At 46.2% G+C, this 18,484-nt stretch overlaps 1 protein-coding gene across 3 annotated transcripts in view; it reads right to left on the bottom strand.

Moving 5' to 3' along the window:
* Positions 1 to 18,484, bottom strand: part of PAN2 (poly(A) specific ribonuclease subunit PAN2) — a 1,342,435-nt gene that overhangs the window by 719,470 nt on the left and 604,481 nt on the right. For all 3 annotated transcript variants that reach the window (XM_085600270.1, XM_085600271.1, XM_085600272.1), the window contains exons 4-5: positions 13,590 to 13,710; positions 9,567 to 9,644 (exon numbers count right to left, since the gene is read on the bottom strand). In XM_085600270.1, coding sequence (XP_085456396.1) covers positions 9,567 to 9,644; positions 13,590 to 13,710 — 199 coding nt within the window. The remainder of the gene's footprint in view (positions 1 to 9,566; positions 9,645 to 13,589; positions 13,711 to 18,484) is intronic.

Raw genomic sequence — 18,484 nt, forward strand, 5'->3', positions numbered from 1 at the left:
CACTGCAGTTTCGGTTCAGAGGGCGCTGCTGGCTCTGGGGTATTTTTTACACTTCTGGGACAGGGGAGGGGAGCCTTGGGTCGGCTGTGGCCCATCACCAGATGCCGGGCCGAGGCATAGGCCCAGGCAGAAGGCACACCCAGTGACGCGGCCCCAATGCCACAAGCCTCTGAGTACTGCAATTTATTCAACATGCTTATATACGTCCTCGTTTTCTTTACCTCTTTGTTCTTGCACTTCTCTTCTTACTAAATGGTTACCATTTTCTTTACATTGTGAATTCAGTTTTTTTGTGCTTTGTATTTGTGCCTTCCCTTCCCTCTTTGGCTCCTCATGTCTCTGTTCCTCTCCCCAGTCCTTTTGTTCTGCTTTGCTGTGTCTCCTTCTCCTGCCTCATCTTTCCTGAGTACCTTCCAGTTTTCGTTTCTTTTGTCAGCTCCCAAACTACGCAGTGACCTTCCCCCTCCGAGATTTACTACTTTTTGGTGATTTTTAATGAAAATGGTGAAGGGGCATCTTGTTTTGCGTGCACTCCCGATTCATCACACGCTGGTGTCACCTGTTGTAGTTTCCAATGGAGTGTGTCCTTGTAGGGTTCACAAACGTAAAGCACTTTCATATACTACATTTAACCTAAACACACAACATTAACTATATTATAGTGGGTGTGTGTACAGTAACACGCAGCAAAGGCGATGGAAGCGTATTGGCCCGCTTCCCTCCATGTCATCATGCTAAGCAGGTTTGTCTTCTTTACTTGTGGTCACATGGTAAGAAGCCACCCTCGATCACTAGATCACCGTGATGGATCATAGATCATGATACATTGATATACCAGTATGTATATGTAGTGCGCCGGTCACCCTGAGCAGTATTTGGCACTGCAATAACAGCTGTTATTGCTACCCTAATCAATGGTAGGAATATGCTACTTACCAGTATGCATCTGTTCTTGGCATGTAGAGCTGCAGATCTACACACTTTTGCATAGATCGCCATCTGGTGTTGGGCCCGGATGTTTGCAGTTTGTTTTTCCTCTTGGAAAGTCTTTGTAAGTCACGAGGTCGGTGACTCCTCCTTTGGATCGTATTGCGCATGGGCTTCGGCTCCATCCTCAGATTTTTTTTCACCAGCAGGGAAAGATGGAGCGTAGTAACCACAGTGAAGAAACCCATGTGTGTTGTATCTAAATAAGATAGACTGGAACAGATACAGGGAGGCAGGTGGGCGTGTGTAGATCTGCAGCTCTACATGCCAAGAACAAATGCATACTGGTAAGTAGCATATTCCGTTCACGGCATATGAGCTGCAGATTACACACTTTTGCATAGACGATATAGCAGTTCCCAACATTAGCGGCGACCACCGGTATCTGTTGCAGTGGTTTGAAGTAGTGTTTTCAGTACAGCCTGGCCCACACTAGCTTGTTGCTTGGTTTGCACATCTACACAATAGTGTTTAGTGAAAGTGTGCGGTGTTGACCATGTAGCTGCTTTGCAGATTTCATCTAGTGGGATGTTCCCTAGAAATGCCATGGAAGCCCCTATCTTCCGTGTAGAATGAGCTTCAGGGGGAACGGAAAGCGTTCGTTTTGCTTTGTGGTAGCAATCCTGGATGCATTTTACAATCCACCTAGCAATCCCTGATTTTGAGATGGGGTTGCCCTTGTGTGGTGGAGAAAAAGAGACAAACAGTTGTTTGGTCTTTCAGAAAGGTTGTGTTCTCTGGATATAGTAAAGTAAGGCTCGTTTGACATCTAGCATGTGCAGAGCCCTTTCTGCAACGGTCTGAGGTTGCGAGAAAAATACTGGTAATTCTACAGATTGGTTTAGGTGGAAAGGGGAAATGAACTTAAGTAGGAATTTTGGGTTGGTACGGAGAACAACCTTGTTCTGGTGCATTTGAAGAAAAGGTTATTGTATGGTAAGTGCTTGTATCTCACTGACCCTTCTAAGGGAAGTGATGGCTACAAAGGAAAGCTGTTTTCCATGTGAGGAATTGCAGTTCGCATTTATGCAAAGGTTCGAAGGGAGGCCCCATCAGCCTTGTGAGAACGATATTTAAGTTCCACACAGGTGAGGGTGGTACTCTGGGGGGAATTATTCTTATGAGGCCTTCCATGAAGGCTTTAATGGCAGGTACTCTGAAAAGCAATAGGTGCTGCCTGTTTTGTAAGTAAGCTGCAATTGCTGCGAGGTGTAGCCGAAGGAATATGCTACTTACCAGTATGCATCTGTTCTTGGCATGTAGAGCTGCAGATCTACACACTTTTGCATAAATCGCCATCTGGTGTTGGGCCCGGATGTCTGCAGTTTGTTTTTCCTCTTGGAAAGTCTTTGGAAGTCACGAGGTCGGTGACTCCTCCTTTGGATCGTATTGCGCATGGGCTTCGGCTCCATCCTCAGATTGTTTATCGCCAGCAGGGAAAGATGGAGCGTAGTAATAACAGTGAAGAAACCCATGTGTGTTGTATCTAAATAAGATAGACAAACAGATACAGGTAGCCGGGGAGGCGGGTGGGCGTGTGTAGATCTGCAGCTCTACATGCCAAGAACAGATGCATACTTTTAAGTAGCATATTCCATTCGAGGCATATGAGCTGCAGATTACACACTTTTGCATAGACTATATAGCAGTTCCCAACCTTAGCGGCGACCACCGGTATCTGTTGCAGTGGTTTGAAATAGTGTTTTTAGTACAGCCTGGCCCACACTAGCTTGTTGCTTGGTTTGCACATCTACACAGTAGTGTTTAGTGAAAGTGTGCGGTGTTGACCATGTAGCTGCTTTGCAGATATCATCTAATGGGATGTTCCCTAGAAAAGCCATAGAAGCCCCTATCTTTCGTGTAGAGTGGGCTTTAGAGGGAACAGATAGCGTGCGTTTTGCCTTGTGGTAGCAAATCTGTATGCATTTTACAATCCACCTAGCTATCCCTGATTTTGAGATGGGGTTGCCTTTATGTGGTGGAGAGAAAGGGACAAACAGTTGTTTTGTCTTTCTGAAAGGTTGTGTTCTTTGGATATAGTAAAGTAAGGACCTTTTAACATCCAGTGTGTGTAGAGCCCTTTCTGCAACAGTTTGAGGTTGCGAGAAAAAAACGGTAATTCTACCGATTGGTTCAGATGAAAGGGGGAAATGACTTTGGGTAGGAATTTTGGGTTGGTACGGAGAACAACCTTGTTTGGGTGCATTTGGAGAAAAGGTTCTTGTATAGTAAGTGCTTGTATCTCACTGACCCTTCTAAGGGAAGTTATGGCTACAAGGAAAGCTGTTTTCCATGTGAGAAATTGCAGTTCACATTTATGCAAAGGTTCGAAAGGCGGTCCCATCAGCCTTGTGAGAACTATATTTAAGTTCCACACAGGTGAGGGTGGTATTCTGGGGGGAATTATTAGTTTGAGGCCTTCCATGAAGGCTTTAATGGCAGGCACTCTGAAACGTGATAGGTGCTGTCTGTTTTGTAGGTAAGTGGCAATTGCTGCGAGGTGTAGCCGAATGGATGTATATGCTAGGTTACACCTTTGTAGATGGAGTAAGTAGCATATGATGTGCTGTATAGATACGTCTAGAGGGTTGATTGTGTTGTTATGGCAATAAACAACAAATCTTTTCCACTTGGCAGCGTAGCAGGCTCTGGTAGTAGGCGTCTAGCTTCTCTGATGACGTTCATACAGTCAGGGGGAAGGTTTAGGTATCCGAATTCTAAGATCTCAGGAGCCAGATCGCAAGGTTGAGCTGAGCTGGGTCTGGGTGTCGGATCTCTCCATGGTTCTGGGTTAGGAGGCATGGTGAGAGGTGTAAATTTTGTTGTGGCACTACCGAGAGTTCCAGCAGCGTGGTGTACCACGGTTGTCTGGCCCATGTTGGAGCTACTAGAATCAGTGTGAGGGAGTGCTGTTGTAGCTTTCGCACCACTAATGGAATTAGTGGGAGAGGTGGAAAGGCGTACGCAAATTTGCCTGCCCAGTTCATCCATATCGCATTGCCTTTGGACAACGGGTGTGGGTATCTGGTGGCGAAGCTTGGGCATTTTTTGTTTTCGTGGGTGGCGAATAGGTCTATGTGTGGATGCCCCCACATCTGAAAGAACAGGTGAAGAACCTGCGGGTGAAGTTCCCACTCGTGGATCTGCTGCGTCTGTCTGCTGAGCAGATCTGCCATGGTGTTTTGGACTCCTGGGACATGCTGGGCTAAGAGAAAGATTTTGTGTGGAATTGCCCATCTCCATATGCTCTGTGCTAGTTGAGAGAGCTGTGGAGAGTGTGTGCCGCCTTGTTTTTGAATGTAGTACATGGCCGTCATGTTGTCTGTGCGAATTAGGACTGCCTTGCCTAAAATCTGTGCGTGAAAGGGTTTTAGGGCTAGAAAGATTGCCAGTAACTCCAGATGGTTGATGTGGAGTAACTTTTGTTGCGGCGTCCATGTGCCCTGCACTGTGAGGTGTAGTAGATGAGCTCCCCAGCCGGAGAGCGATGCGTCTGTTGTCAGGATTATGTGTGGAACCGGGTCCAGGAACCGTCGACCTCTGGAAAGATTTGTGGTGTTCCACCACTGCAGAGAGCGATGGGTGCGACCGTCTACCAACACCAGATCTGTCAGTTGCCCCAGGGCCTGGTTCCATTGGCGCACTAAGCACTCTTGGAGTGGACGCATCTGGAGTCTTGCATGAGGTACTATGAAAATGCAAGAGGCCATCATCCCTATCAGTTGCATAAACACTCTTGCTGGGAGAGAGTGTTGAGGTATGAATCTTTGACGCAAAGACTGAATGCTTGCAATCCTGGCAGGATTGGGGTAGGCTATGGCTTTTGAGGTGTCTATGGTGGCACCGAGGTATTGCTTTGTGTGGGATGGTATTAGCTGGGACTTTTAGTGGTTCACCGTGAAACCTAGCTGGTGAAGTAATTGGATTGTAGTAGCGGTGTGATGTACACATTGGTTGTAGGACGTGGCTTTTATTAGCCAGTCGTCCAAATATGGGAAGACGTGAATGTGCTGTCTTCTGAGGTGTGCCGCCACTACCGCTAGGCACTTGGTGAATACCCTTGGTGCTGTTGTGACCCCGAATGGGAGCACCTTGAACTGGTATTGTTGCCCGTCCACTACAAATCTGAGGTACTTTCTGTGGCCATGGTGTACCAGAATGTGAAAGTATGCGTCTTTCAAGTCCAGTGTGGTGAGAAAGTCGTTCTGGGAGAGGAGCGGAAGTACTTGCTGAAGTGTTACCATGTGAAAATGGTCCGAATGTATGTATGTGTTTAGAGGTCGGAGATCTAAGATGGGTCGTAGAGTCTTGTCCCTTTTTGGTATTAGAAAATATAGGGAGTAGACCCCTACATTTTGCTGATTGGCGGGGACTTGTTCTATTGCCTGTTTTTGTAGGAGGGAGATTACCTCCTGCTTTAGCAATGTTGAGTGTTCTTGTGACATTGGGCGTTGCCTGGGTGGAATGTTGGGGGGGGGGGGGGGTAGATGTTAATTCCAGGCAGTATTCTGACCGAATTATTTGGGTCACCCATTTGTCTGAGATGATGGTCTCCCAGACATGAAGGAAATTTGTGAGTCTGCCCCCGACCGGAGTGGGATGGTCTGGAGGGAGCAGGGTGAAGTCATTGGGTAGTAGGTGTGGCAGAGCGGGCGGTATTTGTTTTGCCTCTGCCCTTGTTGTTGTAACCCCTGTAGCCGCCTCTTTGGTAACCTTTTGTAAAGGTGGTCTGAGTAGGGGACTTGTACGATGTGGGCGCTGTGTCTGAGGAGTAGCCTCTGGATACACTCCGAAAGGATGAGCAGCGAAAGGAGCGTCTGGGCGGGTGAGACTGTAAGGCCCCCATGGATTTTGCGGTATCCGTGTCCTTTTTCATCTTTTCTAAGGCCTCATCCACCTTTGGCCCGAATAGATGTTCCTGGTCAAAGGGATGGTTAAGGATAGAGGCTTGTACTTCTGGTTTAAACCCAGATACCCTTAACCAAGCATGTCGACGGAGAAGGACGCTGGTGTTAATGGCCCTGGAGGCTGTGTCTGCTGCATCTAGGCCACAAAGTATAGAGGTGTTTGTGATTGTTTTACCCTCTTGAATCAACTCGTTGGCTTTACTTTTATATTTTTCAGGGAGATGTTGCATTATGCTCTCTAATTTGTCATAATGAGCCCTGCCATATCTGGCCAGCAGTGCCCGAGTGTTTGCTATACGCCATATGTTGGCGGCCTGGGATGCTGTGCGTTTGCCTGAAGCATCTAGCAGTTTTGACTCCTTGTCAGGTGGTGGTGCATCACCTGACGCTTGTGAGTTTGCCCTTTTACATGCCGTAGAGACCACTAAGGAATCTAGTGGCGCTGGTCCTCTGATGTAAGAGGGATCTGAGGGAGAAGGTTTGTACTTCTTTTCGATACGTGGGTTAAGCATCCTGGCTCTAACTGGGTCTTTAAAAACTTCTGCCGCATACTTTACCACCCCTTTGAGCATGGGCAGTATGGAGGTGGACCTCGGTGTAGTATCGAATGTGTCTAGGAGGAAATCTTCCTCCACAGGGTCATTATGCATGTCCACCCCATGATAATGTGCTGCTCTTTGCAGAAGATGGTTAAACCCTAATGAATCTTCTGGTGGAGATGGTCTAGAAGGGTAAATATCGTCTTGTGGGACGTTGGGGATATCTGGTATATGGTAATCGTCCCATGGATCTGGAGATCCTGTAGGGGTGTGGTCTTGTGGCACATCCCCTGTATCATAATATGGGTCCCCGTGATCATCATCGTCTGGAGACGGAGTAGGAGAACGATAAGGTGGGGGTGGAGAGGGTGGAGGCGGGGAAGGTGGAAGAGGTGGAGGAGGAGGGGAAGGTATTCTGAGCGGAGAGGTAGCAGAGTCCTTCCTCTTCGGAGGTGGAGGCGGAGGCGGAGCAGGCTTCTCCAAATGTCTCTTCTTAGTAGAGAGTGTCAAATGTCCAGTTTTTGGATCCTTGGTAAGAGTTTTTTGCAAGGGATCCGGTGTAAATAGCTCTGGTGAGGTAATTTGGTCCGTCGGCGCCAAAGGCGTCGGGCCAATGATTTTTTTAGGTTTTTCCGTGCCGGTTTGATGTTTAGAACCCGGCTTGGGACCCTCCGGTCTCTTGGTCAGTGCCGAGATGGGCTTCGGCTTGGAAGTGTCAGTGCCGGTGGCCTTGTGTGGTTTGGTCGGCATCGTAGATGGCGCCGGTGCCCAAGGGCTGGGTTTCGACCCCGAGGGCTTTGGTGCGGAGCTCGGTGTCGAGGTGGAGGCCGTCTTCTTTTTCGGTGCCGAAGTGTGTTTCTCGGCACCGCTGGCAGGCTGGCTCGAGCCCGAGCCGCCGGAAGGCTTACTTGGCTTCTTCACTGGGCCCGAAGGTGGGGTGTGTGAAGCAGTGTCTCTGGTCTTGCCTAGGCCCGGAGGCGAAGGCGTGACCGAAGCCTTTTTGGGTGTCGGCGCAGGTGTGGGAGGGGGTAGATTGGTACTCACGACTCTCTGCGCCCGGGTGATGTCCTCCACATCTGACTCGTCGGCCTCGGAAGCGCTGACAAGGTCCTCTTCGGTACGATGATGTTCTGGATCGTCGATGTCGTCTCCGAAGATGTCGACTGGAATGGACATTGATGAGTGTGCCATGTTCCTTCTAGCTCTTCGGTCCCGAATAGTCTTTTTAGATCGGAAAGACTTACAGGCCGGACAGTCTCGAGCCTCGTGTTCTGGGGAGAGGCAAAGGTTGCATACCTCATGAAGATCGGTGTGGGGAAATTTGGATCCACATCGAGGGCACTTTTTAAATGGGGTTCTTTCCATGAGCCGGGACCAGAGCCTGGGTAGGCCCGAAGGCTGCCGTCGACGACTGGAACCGAAGGCTTGTGTCGATGAGAAGGCGCGTTTATTGAAGAGATCGTGATCGAAACAATACAGCGATTGGGGTGAGGATTGCGCGTCGATCTGGAAGCTGTTCGGAACCGGAGCGCGAAGTATCACATCCGAGCCCGATGGCGGAAAAAAACAATCTGAGGATGGAGCCGAAGCCCATGCGCAATACGATCCAAAGGAGAAGTCACCAACCTCGTGACTTCCAAAGACTTTCCAAGAGGAAAAACAAACTGCAAACATCCGGGCCCAACAACAGATGGCGATCTATGCAAAGGTGTGTAATCTGCAGCTCATATGCCTCGAACAGGATGTTTCCCCTCAGACATGACACAAATGTTTGGGGGCAATGGCGATTGCTTTATGCCGTTCAGTAGGTCTGGCAGGCACCTTCACCTGACAGTTCTCCCCCCCCCCCCCCAACCCCTATAAATTAGATCTTGCCTGAGAATGTATGCAGCGTCGTAAGAGACACATTTTGTTTACTTAGGTGGCTTAGTGCCCACTCACTGCTTACCATTGGTTGACTTCATGGTCACTCATTTCCTTGCTTCTCTTCGGTCAGCGATTGTCAGCTTTACTTCCACGTTGTGTGTTTCTCGCTACCTTGGAGCATGGCCCCAAGAACACCTTCCCTTGCCCAGTGTCTTTACACCGTTCGCCGCTGTCAGGCATACTAGATTCCCTTTTATTGCACCCCCTCCCACATGGTTGCTTACCCTGCCCCATGATCCCACAACCTGTTCCTGCATTGTTGCTTGTCTGGTCTACCCCTTCTCCACTGTTGCTTGCTGTGTACACTCCCTGGCCCCTCCTCCTCTATTGTTTGGTCCCTCCTCTCCCTACAAAGGCAAACAGCACTGCACTATCTGCTCTATATGGCCTTTCTGGTGCTGTCTTCATGCGGGCCAAACGGCGAACTTCAGTTAGACGTAAGCTAATTAATCCTTTTTGTGAAGGATTTGAATAATCCCATAATAAGTAAACTGATCACTGTCCCCCGCGGTCAATGCTGGCATAGCATATCCCTTTCCCCCCTCCTTTCAGGCGTGCTGCTGAACATGGCTAAAAGAAATGGACAAAGCAAATAGGCCGAGACCGAATGCCTTTGCCAATGTTTGTTCTGCTGAAGCACACAACTTCTGCCCCATCAAAACATGTACTCCTGTCCACCAACATGTGCAGAGAGACCAAACCCCTCAGTAGTAGTTCAGAACGCTCTTGTGTAGGTTGATCACATAAGGTCAGCCAACAGCTACACCATCAACCCAGACCTAGAAAGCAAAATCTGTTGCTCCATTCAAGAGTTATTATAATGCATTTTTGCTCCCATTTTCCAACATGGTAGTTAGGGGCTCTTGGGGCCAGTTACTACAATGTTTAAAATTACAATTTGGATATACACACTTCTGCCAAGTTTCATGCTTTTCCCTAAAAAAATCCATAATTCAGTCTTAAATTGGGAAGTATCCTCTAGACGACAGGAACACAATAGCTGATGACATCCCACTGCACAGACATCTCACCAAATCAGATAATGTGGCAAGAACTATGTGGGTAAATCAAGTCTGCCTCTATTTTAGCATAAAATGGAAAAAAACGCTCACAGCAATTAGTACACAAAAACTGTGAAAAGGTCTGAAGGGAAATAGTGCACAACTTGAACTGTCACATAAAGCTTAACCATGAGAAAATTGGTTACCTTCCCTGAAGTGTGTCCACAGAAAAAGAAGCGGTTGCTCTGCCTCATAATGGTGATGCCCGGAGTATCCACTGTGAACTAAATGAAGTAAGAAAGAACATGTGATAAAACACAACAGATCACTAGAGCAGCTTCAAAAAGTGTACCAAAAAGAATCTATGGGGCAACTATCCAAATTATTTTTATTTACCGACAATGCAGAATGTTTTACCAAATAGTTAAAGGGTAATATAGCCCCAGAATTCCAAACTAACTTGCACTAAAACTTACTTTGTAATTAAATGAGTACATTGTTGTACCATTAGCTTTTCTGAGGTTAAACGACCGATGCCCACAAAACCCGTTCTAGATTATAAGCGTCTTCTCCTTGACAAAGTCACAGTCAACAAACTGTGGTTTTCCAACAGCAACACTGGAGTGGGTATTAGACTGAAATTATTGACACTGAGTTTCTGTATAAAAGATCTTCCAAGAGGGGATGTTCTCCATGTGCGCGCCAGTTTGGCTACAGATTCTGACAAACAGATCCAGACAAGAGAACCGCCCATGTGTATGCGAAGACTTAAAACATTATGCCCCACTTTAAGTAATGAATAGAGGCTTCCTATTGAGGCCTTCACTTTGGAATAGCATGGCGAATGAGAGTGGTTGTCATATAATTTGTGGCACCGTACAGGTGACCTTTTGGAAACCCACTAACAATTTCACTTGTGAAACAATGGCGCCTCCATTTGTTGTCCGGAAGACTCAGCCTGATGATTAATTGCCGCACAGAATTATCGGGGTTGAAATGTCGACAGATAGTTTGGTCTGTACGACTCCTGTGGGCTGGCATTTAAAGAATGGGTTCACGACTGAACCAGCCCTAATTGTTGTACACTGGTAAGAAACCCGTTTTAACACCTTGTATACCGATTTTTTTAATTCACATGCACTTTTTTGCTCAAGCACGTTTTCTATGAATGAAATTGCATCCTGTTTTTTATGTGCATTTCAGACCCTGTGGGGTGGATGGGATAATACTTTATATACAGACTTTCCCAAATTGACATTTTGGAAAAATGATCCGAAAGAAGCATATTTTTAGCCATATAATGCAATATTATGATGCATAAAGCTCTCATACCCATTTCTGTTCATTTTCTCTTGTATCCTATTTGAGGGTGGTTCAGTGCTTATTGGTCACGCCGCGGAGCACTCCTGTAGTCACACATTTGTCAAGGGATTCATGCTGCAGTCAACCCTATCTTTCTCCTTGTCTGCCAGTCGCTGTACATTCATTTGATTGCAGCATAAATCCATTGACAGTGTGTGACCACAGGGAAGTGCCTCCCCCTCACAGTGACCACTAAGCATTAAAACACTCTCAAACAGGGTACAGAGAGAGAAAGGATAGAAAAGGGTATGAAAGCATTATGCCTCATAATATTGCATGGTATGAACACATAACAGGCAGGGATTAAAATAGCTCTGAAGAAGACTGTAGGCCTGTATGGGCTTTACTTTGGCTAAACATATTGGCAAAACCCATGGATGGATGAACTTCATCAAACATTCAAAACAACCTTTGTGTAATATTATCGGGGTATCACTGAATTAAGGGAAGCCCCCAAGGGTATACCTCACGATATTCTTACTAAACATCTGGATCCCTGCTGGCATACATTAACAACGTATTTAGGTTTATGCATTATTGGTTGAGCCTGCCAGGGTGGTATTCACTTATCTTTGGTATAGATAGGTTGCCAATAATGAAGCATGCCACTGTAAGTTGTGGGTGAGGCGACCTTTCCAAATATCTTTGGTTACCTGCAAGATCTAACAAGCATTTGCAATGCAATAGGTCTCGCAATTACGAGAGTTTGACCTTGTAAATGACAATGCCTTTTATTTATGTGTTGTTTTTAAAACAGATAAATAAATTAAAAAGCATTGTCATTTGCAATGTCAATAGATTAAACTCTTGCAAATGCGAGACCTATTGCACATAGTACAAGCCAACTTAGAAAGAATGCATTGATTGGCCCATCACATCCTGTGACATACGCGTGTAACTATTACAGTCCTGTGGAATGGCAGCTGCGTCTATTAGCCCTTGAGATGTACAACCAGGATTAGAGACAACTCTGAAAAGTAAAGCTCAGACTAAGGGTCCAAAACGAACCTCGGTGTGACATTTTTTTCATCCGTGATGTACGTACGACTTATTTTGAGGTTAAAACACCGTTGAAGAATACAAATCGGTCCGACGCAGCCCTCACAACTACCCTCCTCTATGGCTCTCAGTAAGTACAGCATAGGCCGATTATGAGAAGAGCCTCGTGAGGTAAAGCTTGTGAAAACACAACCATTGATCAAAATCCTCGTGAGGTAGAGCCGCACATAGGACACATCCGAGGTTCTGCGCAGGCTGTCGGCATAGCTTGCTTCTGGTGTCCTCTCTTCTCCCTCACGATATAGAGAGATGGACAAACAGCCGCTGCCCAGTCTTGTGAGGTACAGGTCACTGGAGGCACATCCGGAACCCGTAAGAAGCTGTTCACTCATACCCAGATCTCATGAGGAACAAATCCCAGGAGGCATAGCCCCGATGAGATGCGCCACGAGGCACAGCTCAGAAACAGGCGGAATTAGTTCAGCCCCTTCACTGCATTGGGCCTTCCTTGCACGTGAGCGCGCCACTCCAGACGGGACGCTCAGCCAGAAAAAAAACTGTACTAAATTATTCTTATTATATTGCATTGTTATTCTATTTGATATCGGTGTAAGGGGGCGGTGTTATTCCAGTGTCTCTACGAAGGGGGTAGAGGACTCCAAACCTTGATAGCGCTGGGAATGGCCCCAGTGCGTATTCATTACCCACGCTCCCTTCTTCCGTACAATTACATATTTAATTTCAGGGGTAAAACCGGATGCAGTAACAGGCTTTTGATAAAACGTAACAAACAATTGAGGGTGGAGGGCAGAGTAAGTGAAAGGAACGCGAGCACGCAGGGCTATATTTAGATCAAAGTGATTTTCATGGTTGGTTCACAAGAGGATGAGTGTGCACACGGCCGCCTCATGCAAGGCCCAGATATCCAAAACCCTGGGAACGAAGGCCGCGGGAACATGTTTGCATAAAACAGAGGTCTCCACAACAAGCTTTGACATTTGCATCTGATTTTATGGAGCCGTTCTTCCTGGTCCAAAAGAACATTTACAAACTAAAAGTCTTATTTGCAATGTTTAAGAGTCTCTCTGTACCCGCCGCCCACTATCAGTGCCTTATTTCTCCCCAACTGCAAGTCTGTTGGTTTCTCCCAGTATCTCCACTACCTTACTCCTTTCCAATATACCGTTGGCATAGCTCTTAAACAGTTAAGATTAGTAGTCGCGAATGACTAGTTTAATCAATCCTCGTTCTGTTCTTCGAATTCTTTAATTTGTGGTTTTAATTTTTCTCCATTTTTCTTTTTTCTTTTAATTCATTAATTATCAACACCAAATGAAGATTTAAAAAAGTGAAAGCGATCGCAAGCAAACAAGCCTGCGAGTGGTGCGCGAGCGCCACAGCGAACCATGTGGTTTCAATTATCGCGCCTGTGTCTGGGCATGATAATTGAAAACATATGCTGCTGCTGCGCATAACAGACACAAATAGGCCATGGGCGGAGCAATGTGCCCGCCTTTGGCCTATTGCGTGCTGTCTTTGTGAAAAACACGCACGCAAAGGCCAATAGCATGGCACAAAAGGAAAAGCACATGCACAAGCGTGTGCTTTTCCTAGGTCAGTTTCCAAACCCCCTACAAGAGGTCTCTCGCTGCGCGAGCAGTGCTATGCACTGCAACGCTAGGCGCGAGACCTAAAAAGGAACTACAGGCTCCCACTCATTAATAAGACCTAGGGATTTGCTGAGTAAACATGTAACGTGTAGGGAGGGGTGCTTATGCGGTTTCTGTTCTTTCTCCACTTGTGAATATAGTTTTACTTTCAGACATAGAAGTTTCCGTTATAGTTTCCGTTATAGTTAAGTGTCTTACCTTCTGGGTCTCCTGCACAGTGTTCAAGTCAATTTCTGTGATGTGGTCCTGCATGCCCCCCATAAGCAGCGTGTCATTATCGGTAAGCAGTAAACTGTGCATGTCGGAGCCTTCGTCCATGCTGAGAAGGAAATAATTTTTTTTACAATAATTTCCTGAGCAGGAACAAATTATTATCTTTCTAGAGAGAAGTGGATAGACCATGTTCTGATAGCGTTAATCTATGCAGCACACATTAATATTTCGTATACAATCCAGTTTCATGACAGAGTTGGCCCTACACCAAATGCATCATTCATTTAATAGTTTATTACATTTTACAAGGAATGTTTACAAAACCTATATTATAAAGACAATTCATCCAAGAATATGCAATTAAAAATAAACATTTCCAGTGCTGCTGTTAAATCTATGAATTACACAATAGTTAATTCGTACAGTATACAAGTTGCAGGAAAGTAGGGATATTTTCTTTTTTTTTTTTAAACTGATCTTCATTTAATGTATGAAAAAAAGCACTTTTTTTCTTCGCTTGCAAATCTAAAGTTTGTTCTGTTGTGTCAACTCTTTCAGCCTGGTTATGATGCGCATGCACCTCAGGATGAAGAAATAAAGTCAACTAGAAAAATTTGCAGTAAGCTCATTAATGTCCTTTTTTTATGCAATAGATTGTCCGTCGCTCATGTTGCGTTCTCTCCATTCTTAAATTGTTATTCTGTTTGCAGTATATAAAGAACCCCATTGTATCTTCAGGAATGGGCAGGGAGGTTTACTACGGAGTCTACTAATATTGAGAACGGTGATAGTGTTTATTTTTGCAACCTTGGGGGTGAACTGATATTCTGGGGTTTAGATTCTATTAAACAGTGGCATAGAGTTCCTCACTGCGCCCCTGACGCAGGCCTCTTCGGCGTGCTCCATTATCAGCGCTTTCCCCACTTACCTATTACAAACGTGGTTCCTTCCCTTCCTTGCAATTCAATGGAGCCACTTTGTTATTCATGGTGTCAATATATCACTTCTTGTTCAACGGAGCTCACATGTAAATCAAATTCACTCTTCTTCTTATGCGGGTAGCTCGCTCCTCGCATTGATAACAGGCCGCTTAAGAACTGGATGATGCAATGCCATCCATAACATGAAAACAAAATGTCACAGATGTCGCAACCAACAGACGCAAAAACGCCTCGCTCTGAAGCCCCTTCTCTGATTTGCGAACCCTTGACTATCAACTTACAAAAAAAGCCAATGCAGACCAGCCAACAGCTCGCCAAATACCAATGGCCATAAAATGCAAAGTCAAACGGCAAGGACAATCCCGGTCCAGCGAAAAAGTAACTCTGCCATGCCAAGAAACACATCTTGGGTGCTAGCAACCACGGAGATTCACATTCTCTTGCAGTCAGAAGTGCCTAGTAATGTTTACTTAAAATAGGTAGCTAGAACTTCCAGGTCAAAAAGTCTTCCTCAACAAGCGCCTTTACAAGGAGGCTAAAACACTCTGGATGCGAAGTTGCAGAACCACAAATGTAAGGGTCTGCTGATGCGACCAGAGTCGTCCAGAAAGACTGCTGACAAAATCATGTGCCAGCTTGAAAAAAACAGCCTGCATGCAAAGTCTATGTTTTATTTACTGTGAGTCCGCTGTTCTTTGTTCAAAAGCACTTTCCCATTGCCAACTTGTAAATGGCCGTGCCACTGTTGTGGGACCAGAAACGGTTCCTACAGCTGTTTAATACAAAGCTTTTGCGTGCCATTATCATGTGTGAAAACATACATTGCATGCGGCAAAGCTCAATCTCTGGAGTGAATGTTGCCTTGCCAAATGGTAAAAAAAAAAGGCAATGGAAGTATCTTTCTGACCTACAGCCTCGGGGTAAACCTCATGGACAAACCCCAACAGTCACAATAACAACAAGCATTTGCAATGCAACGGTCCCGCCTTTAGGATCTTAAAAGTATTTAGCTATGCAGCACATTATCCTGGCTGTTCTATTAAGTCTTGTCATTTAGCCTTACACAACTGCTATAAGCGGATGAAAAGAGCATTTGTTTTCAGTAGGGCACCATGGAAAGGGGTTAAGGTAACTGTTAGTCCCAAACAAAGTTTTACAAAAACCAACATGCATTGACAAAGCTAATGCATTGACAAAGTCAAAAGGCTGGCAGCATAAGTCTGACCAGCTAGACCAAAACGCACAATGTGGCCCTTGTTCCACGCAGACATTGTAGCGAGGAGTGTGGAAAAGAAGCGGGTAGTTAGCATTTTTTTGTTTTAGGCAGAGGAAAAGAAAAATAAAGCAAAACCACGTCAGTGACGTGCACTTACTTGTTGGTTAGGAAAAATGGGGGGTGAAGAGGGAGATTAGAGGGCTTGAACCGAAGGGCAAGGGCGAACACAGTGACGCAGATTCCGACAGACGGCTCATGTGGTCAAACTGAGAAACCTTTTAGAGTATATTAGTTTGTGTTCTAGCAGCAAAGAATTCTTCGAACAAGTGCCAGACAAACAACCTACCCTGCTTAGAACCAGTGATCATAGCATCGCATGTTTGAAGAGAACACCTCCACACAAAACACGCTTGCGGCCAAGCTGAACAAAGCCTTTGAGCCTCAAGCTGAGGTATTCTCACCAAGTTATCGCACTTCCAGTAAAAAAAAAAAAGCACTTTCACGCAATAACAAACCACCCAAAAAAAAGAGAAAACATTTCCTGTCGCCTCGCCCCACCCCGTACACTATCTGTCAGCCTCCTTCAAAAACAGCCTGACTCCCCTGCAGGGATCATAGGGGGTAAACTAGGTTTACCATGAAACTATTTAAACGCAGGGAATCACAACGCGGTCGTTACAACGACTGCGTTGTGATTCCGCATACCATTACTCCGCAAGTCGGAACAACGACTTGCGGAGGGGGAGGTGTTGGATTTAAAATCCAAAACCTTTCCTAGTGTCCGCACAGACTGGAGTTGGAATAGTAAATTATACTATTCCAACATCAAGCGTCTCCCCCCCCCCCCTCCGCAAGTCGTCGTTCCGACTTGCGGAGTAATGGTATGCAGAATCACAACGCGGTGCGATTCCCTGCGGGATAAAAGGCTGCGGAATAACTTAATACATACATCATAGGGGCCTTTTGTTATGAACGGGTGACTGCACGGCTGCTCCGTGGGCCGCAAAGCCCCTCTGCTTTTCATTACACCACACACACACACACACACACCCCCCCCCTCACGCCCTGCCCAAGTTAACTGCTGGGAGCCGATCCGAGCCCCCGCCCTGTGATGTAGGTTGCTTGCCACGTACATTGTTTTTTTTTTTTTGGGGCAGTTTTGTTATATAGCCCGAACTCGACCCGCAGATATTGGGGCGCTCTATGTGATCACCAGTTGCGTTGCAGACACATTCATTTTTAGGCACGGAGCGATTTGTCCAGCTTCACAGGATGTTGAGACTCGCGCCGAGACACGCACCCTGTTCCTTGGCTTCAAAGTCGGCCGCTCTAGCCGATAACACCTCTATTAAAAGCTTCTGCTAGTGACGCTAGAAACTATTGCGGGAAACTATCCACAAGTGCTTCGAGCTGACATTCGTGATTTGGAGGAGCTGCATTAATAGTAATTTGAAGAAAAGTACACCCCCTGCCCACGTACTAAAAAGAATAATAGGGCAGAGTTTACTACTGATTTCACTCAAAGGTGTAGAAAGTGGAAACAGACAACACAACCAAACCGCTCACAAAGACATCACCACACACGGGTACACGCAAAAACACCTGCGCACACACACACACGTGCGTTCTACTTGATAGTCAGATATCTAAATATATAAAAGCACATGGCATGTTCATACAAGGCATAACTATGGCAAAAACATAGGCAAACGCACAGTCAGAGAGGCACTGCACACAGTCAAACACGCATACAGACACGCAGGCAAACAAGTGCGGGCACGTAAGTAGACAATCACTTGCAAAAGTGGCACTTGGGCAGATAACCGTGTGCACCCAAAAGGCACACAAAGACCCGCCCACCCAACTCACATACACTCAAACACAAAGTTAAAATACACAGAGGCGAGGAGGCAAAAAGACAGTCGCAAACAAACACGCTGCGAGGCACACAGATGAATACAAACACAGTAATGCACATAGACAAGCAAGAAGAAACAGAGACCGACACAAACGCACACACAGACACCCACATACAGACACGCAAAGCCCATCAACAGTCAGCGCCTATCAGACGCATGCCGCGTTTGCCCTTGGCCCTCGTCTTTTCTCCTGAAGTGCCCAGAAGCCGAATGAGAATCATGCGCCCCAGAGGAAGCTTCTATTTAGCCAACAACAAGGGGCCAAAAAAACACGACTGTTGTGTAAATTCTGCAACTACATCTATCACCTGGCAGAAGCTTCCAACGCGTGCTTTAATACGGGTGTGGTGTTATAGAAGCAACAGTGACACGCTGACTTCATTCATTCCCTTTTACCCGCACAATCTTTTAATTATGGCTTGTTTTACAGAGCATGACTTCTCCGGGTGTCCCGGAGCGGTCTAATAACGGGTCAATAGATCGACACAGGGTTGGACCAGTCCTGTGGGACTTCGAGTCGAAACAGAAAGTGCGGTGTCTCTGAAGCAGGCACCGCGTTTATCTTTAAAGTAAAGGTGCGCTCCGCCCTCAGCAGAACAGCCGCAACGCAACAGTGAATGCAAAAACACCAAATAAAATCAAACACGCCCAGAAAGAAAATAAAAGCTTTACGACAAACGGAAAGCAGGCAAGCCAGTCCAAGCAGGACGGCCTAAAAAGCAAAAAGGAGGCAACATACGTAGCTCATCTCCAATGGCTGGCCACCGTTTAGCATAAACGGTGACGCCAGCCAATGGAAATGAG

Source organism: Triturus cristatus, chromosome 4_2 (assembly GCF_964204655.1).
Source record: "Triturus cristatus chromosome 4_2, aTriCri1.1, whole genome shotgun sequence".
NCBI lineage: Eukaryota > Metazoa > Chordata > Amphibia > Caudata > Salamandridae > Triturus > Triturus cristatus.